Source organism: Mizuhopecten yessoensis, unplaced genomic scaffold (assembly GCF_002113885.1).
Source record: "Mizuhopecten yessoensis strain PY_sf001 unplaced genomic scaffold, ASM211388v2 scaffold2781, whole genome shotgun sequence".
NCBI classification, from domain to species: domain Eukaryota; kingdom Metazoa; phylum Mollusca; class Bivalvia; order Pectinida; family Pectinidae; genus Mizuhopecten; species Mizuhopecten yessoensis.
In genome coordinates this window covers 110,200-115,642 of record NW_018404716.1, presented here as the reverse complement: position 1 = coordinate 115,642, position 5,443 = coordinate 110,200, and the positions used below count along the sequence as shown (strand labels likewise).

The 5,443-nt window shown below is 37.0% G+C and overlaps 1 protein-coding gene across 2 annotated transcripts in view; it reads right to left on the bottom strand.

Annotated features, from left to right (window-relative positions):
- LOC110446543 (sphingosine kinase 1-like) overlaps positions 1 to 5,443 on the bottom strand; it is a 31,037-nt gene that overhangs the window by 4,292 nt on the left and 21,302 nt on the right. For both annotated transcript variants that reach the window (XM_021491739.1, XM_021491740.1), the window contains exons 2-4: positions 4,571 to 4,720; positions 4,134 to 4,228; positions 2,552 to 2,667 (exon numbers count right to left, since the gene is read on the bottom strand). In XM_021491739.1, the coding sequence (XP_021347414.1) occupies positions 2,552 to 2,667; positions 4,134 to 4,228; positions 4,571 to 4,720 (361 nt within the window). The remainder of the gene's footprint in view (positions 1 to 2,551; positions 2,668 to 4,133; positions 4,229 to 4,570; positions 4,721 to 5,443) is intronic.

Here is a 5,443-nt window from a genome sequence, read left to right as displayed (position 1 = left end):
ATATACAATTGTTGGGCATAAAAAGACGAATGCAGTCATGATATTAGAATTGACCCCAGGGTCTGCCCCACCCTTGCAGACTTAACCCCTGGGTCATAACTTTGAAATGGTTGAGATCCCCACCCCAAAACTATATATACAAATGCTGGACAAAAAGAGACAAATGCAGTCACGATATTAGAATTGATCCTGGGGTCTGGCCACAACCCTAGGGACCTAGTTTCTGAGTCAAAGCTTGGAAACAGTTGAGATTCCCACCCCATAACCATACATAAAATTGCTGGGCATGAAGAATCTAATACAGATATGCTACAAGGATTGGCCTTGGGGTCCGGCATATTCCCTTGATCTCATTCGGAGAATATTTTGCCATGATTGCTTTGGTATCCAGTGAGCGATACAGGCCCTCTGGGCCTCTTGTTTTCCTTTTCATACTTCAATGAAACAAGAGGCCCAGGGGCCTTAATAGCTCACCTGCTATTTTTTTTTTATTTGAAACCTGCTGAGTACCATACAGGTTTATCAAAGAAGTACAAGAAACAAAGTTGCAAGAACTATATATAAATCTGTTTTGGTGGGAAAGACACCAAGAAAATGAGTTTCCATATTATGTCCCAATTTTCCTCTATTTTCCCTATTGGGCCTCACATGCACCTTTTTATACATCTTCCATTTATAAATATTCAATTCCCTTTGCCCAAAGATTCTCTAGAACAAGTTCGGTTAAAATCCCTTCAACGGTACAGAGGGAGGAGGATCTTTAATGATTTCCTCTATTTCCCCTAATGGTCCCCACACACCTCAGTTTAAACAAAATTGATTCTTTTGTCCCTAAGCNTGAGCGATACAGGCCCTCTGGGCCTCTTGTTTTCCTTTTCATACTTCAATGAAACAAGAGGCCCAGGGGCCTTAATAGCTCACCTGCTATTTTTTTTTTATTTGAAACCTGCTGAGTACCATACAGGTTTATCAAAGAAGTACAAGAAACAAAGTTGCAAGAACTATATATAAATCTGTTTTGGTGGGAAAGACACCAAGAAAATGAGTTTCCATATTATGTCCCAATTTTCCTCTATTTTCCCTATTGGGCCTCACATGCACCTTTTTATACATCTTCCATTTATAAATATTCAATTCCCTTTGCCCAAAGATTCTCTAGAACAAGTTCGGTTAAAATCCCTTCAACGGTACAGAGGGAGGAGGATCTTTAATGATTTCCTCTATTTCCCCTAATGGTCCCCACACACCTCAGTTTAAACAAAATTGATTCTTTTGTCCCTAAGCATGCTTCAGACTGCATTTGGTTTAAATCCCTTCACTTGTATAGTAGGAGAAACAAATTACTCTATTTCCCCTATTGGGCCCCGCCCCTCCGCCCCCAGAGGGGCTACACCTTCCATTTATACAAACTTGAGTCTCCTTTGTCCAAAGTTGCTCTAGGACAAATTTGGTCAAAATCCTTCTATTGGTTGAGAAGAAGAAGATTTTTAAAGATTTACCTATTTTCCCCCTATTTGGCCCCGCCCTTATGCCCCAAAGGGGACCATACCCTTTGTTTATACAAAACTGAGAACCCTTTGGCCAATGATGCTCCAGACCAAATTTGGTCTAAATCCTTTGAGCCGTTCAGGACTATTAGCGTTTTAAAGGGAAAAGTTGACGGAAGCCGGACGCTGCACCATGGGATAAGCTCATTTGGCCCTTCTGGCCAGGTGAGCTAAAAACAATAACCTATAATTCTCAGAACTGCTTTCTTCCTTGTCGGCAAACATCCAGGTACATGTAATACACAAGTTATATCTATATTAATAGACAGCAGTGTAACTTATAGTGTAAGAAAGAGGCCCATAGGCCTTTACAGTCATCTGAGTTGTTATACAATTACTGTTTGCTGTTGTGACATGACAAACCAAAATTTGAAGAAACCTTTTTTTTCTGCATTCTCATTGGTTGAATCATAATTGCGTGGAGGTCGGTGATTTATAATAATGATTCAGACTTATAATGTATTGTTATAATCAGCTTTATTTTACAAGGTGGGGGTGAGGAAACCTTTAATGGTTACCTATAGTGGTAGTGGGAGAAACAGGTTCCCCAATGAGTGGTGGTTGGTTATCATGTTTATCCAACATAAGTTAGTTAATTTTCAAAATATATAAAGACACGAGGTTTACCAATTTGAAAAATTAACTAATAAGAGTAAGATAAACATCATAACCAACCATCAAGACCTGTTTCTCCCACAACATTAAGATGTTATATCTAGAAAACCAAATGTTTCTTTTAAGAATACATACTTCCTGTTTCCGATCAGGGAAACAACCATGAACTTTGACATCACAACATTTAGATGACCTTGCAGATCATTGTTACTTGACATCATATTTAGAAGATAGACCAGTAAAATCACGCCCTGTATGTGTTACCCACTAGTAGGTAACCAAAAGTGTTTACTAAGTCCTAGTAGGTTTACTCAATGAGCTGGGAATGAGGACCTATAGTGGTTGTGAGAGAAAGGTATTTCCACAATAAGTCCTGATCATATAATTACCCAGCTAAGTAATTGATGGTCCAACACAAGGCATTGCCCGAGCCTCCTGGTAAACACCCCACTGGGAACTGGATAGCTCTTTCCCAGTCTGGTCGCTTCATCAGACCATTGATGGCCTGTAAAACAAAGGGGTTATATACTTGTATGTAGATGTAAGCACATTGCACATTAAATTAATTCTCCAAAGACAAATAAATCTCCAAACCTATGATCAAACACTAGTAATTAAGCATACCTATGATCAAACACTAGTAAGTAAGTATACCTATGCTGGTCAGGACCATATTCAGGTGACAATGTTTTTAAGATAAAAGGATAAGATATGGCCAGAGATTAACTGGACTTGTTTCTTCTGAATGGACTGGTATTGTGTTGAGCTAGTTGAAATGTCACTCTGAACCAGTTCTTTTCCTTTTTAAGATCAGCAGTTTGGCCCACAGGTGCTGGACACACTAACATGATGTATATATACTATATAATAGTACTATTATATAGAACATACATATCATATCAGTGTGTCCAGCACCTGTGGGCATATCCAAGTACTGTCACATCATCAACATGGGAACAGGGGTAGTGACAACAAGAGGCCCATGGGCCTTAACGGTCACCTGAGTCTATAGTATTTATTTTTGTTGTTGAAATATGTACCAATTTGAGTAAAAAATAGTATNCAAGGCACACTAATCACCATTCTATGTAAAAACATTGACTGCAAATCACACAATAGAATATTGTCCAATGAGATCATGACAGCGACCATACAACTTGTTTTTATTGACAAGCACTTCTTGAAACCCTGTGTTGTAACTTGTAAGTTTGTCCATCTCCAGCTAACTTTTGTTATAGAAACTACGAATTGAGAGCAAGATCGTCTTGAATTTGAATCAAATGCGATATGTAAACACCATAGAATGGGAGACAGGGATCTTACAATCATGGAAGGGAAAGTTCACAAATGGAATTTGTAATTGTCTTGCTTGTCATACAGTTTAATACAGTGTAGTAAGCTTTATGTGTCGGTCAAGTTGTAGTTAAACAATGGAGGAAAGGTGATTTAGATAACAGTGTTTTAAGTCATTGATTTCCAGATCAGAATGAAGTTTGCTGTCGATGTGGTCAAAACAATACCTAGATGTTAGATAGAAATATGATTTCTATTTATCAAATGAACTGACTATTAAGCAGTGTAAGGACACCATCACATACATTACTGATGTTTTATGATGATGGTAAAAGGTGGTGAACATGACCGTGAGAATCCTTATTCAATTTTCTTAGATGACATTTTATCATTTCATATGATCATTATTCAGAGTAATAATGCAGTGACATTTCTGTTATGATGTGTGACAACACATACTGTTATATCACAAGGACCCAGAAGATGATGAATGGCAGTGTTTCTCATATGTGTTTTGTTCTTCATTTTATAGATAAAAACATCATTTTACTATTAGTAAGGATAATATTTTATAAAAAAAACTCTCAAACTCATTCTGATTACATCTGACTTCATGAAAATAGTGGAATTTGTTTCATAAATATACACTGTGAACTTATGTTTCTATATAGCTTGTACCTCATATATAAGTCCATCCCCTGATACAATGATTACAGCATACCACTGGGACAGATCCAAGCTAACCATGATTTCAGTGGCATGACCTGCATGCTCTACAAATAAAACACACACACAAATGGATATCAGATGGACAACATGCAAGTTGAAACAGAGGGATGATGATAAATTAAAACATATTTGATCAAATATCTTAAATTTTTTATGGATTATCAAATGTAATTAATAACCATTAAAGAAGGAAAATACATGTACAATGTACTTAATTGTGTGTTGCCAATCTACATAATTATATGCATAATGCTTTATCATTGATAATTGATATTACTATAATGATGCATTTAAATATCCAAATTCTCTTTATGGTCATATTTTTTATCATTTACACCTTGATTCATGTTGAACCTGGTGTGCTCTTCACAAAATAGTGACTTTACCTGTAATCTTAACTTCGTAATCTGTATTGGCCTCGTTAAGCATCGGGGCCACTTCCTTTTCAAAGATCTGCTGGGCTTTACCAGGGCCACTGTGTGGATTGATGAGGATCAGTAGGCGTTTAGACTCAGGTAATGTACATGTCTCCACCTCTGTTTCAATATCAATAAAATACATAAAATATATGTTAACATAATATACAGGTTATTAAACTTCAGTCATAGCTACAGGTAATGTTATTATTTCTACTTCTGTTCATACATCACAAACAAGTATTATATTAGTGGAACTTAATCAATGACAGTAGATATAGGTAAGGTATAGTTTACACTAACTCCTGTTTCAAAATTACAAACAAATATTCAGGACTTTTTGAGAAACTGCTAAAGGATCTTCTCCCATAGCCATGTAAGAGTGTAAAGGATATATAAAAATGTCCTGATGTAGGCCAGATGACACATGGAGGTGTAAGATAGATCTGTCCCATGTAAGACAGATGTCATATGGATGTGTAGGATAGATCTGTCCCATGTAAGACTTTGTCATATGGAGGTGTAAGATAGATCTGTCCGTTGTAAGACAGATGACACACGGAGGTGTAAGATAGATCTGTCCCATGTAAGACATATGTCATATGGAGATGTAAGATAGATCTGTCCCATGTAAGACAGAAGTCACATAGAGGTGTAGGATAGATCTGTCCCATGTAAGACTATGTCATATCATATGGAGATGTAAGATAGATCTGTCCCATGTAAGCTTAAGACAGATGACATCTGGAGATGTAAGATAGATCTGTCCCATGTTAAACAGATGTCACATGGAGGTGTAAGATAGATCTGTCCCATGTAAGACAGAAGTCACATGGAGGTGTA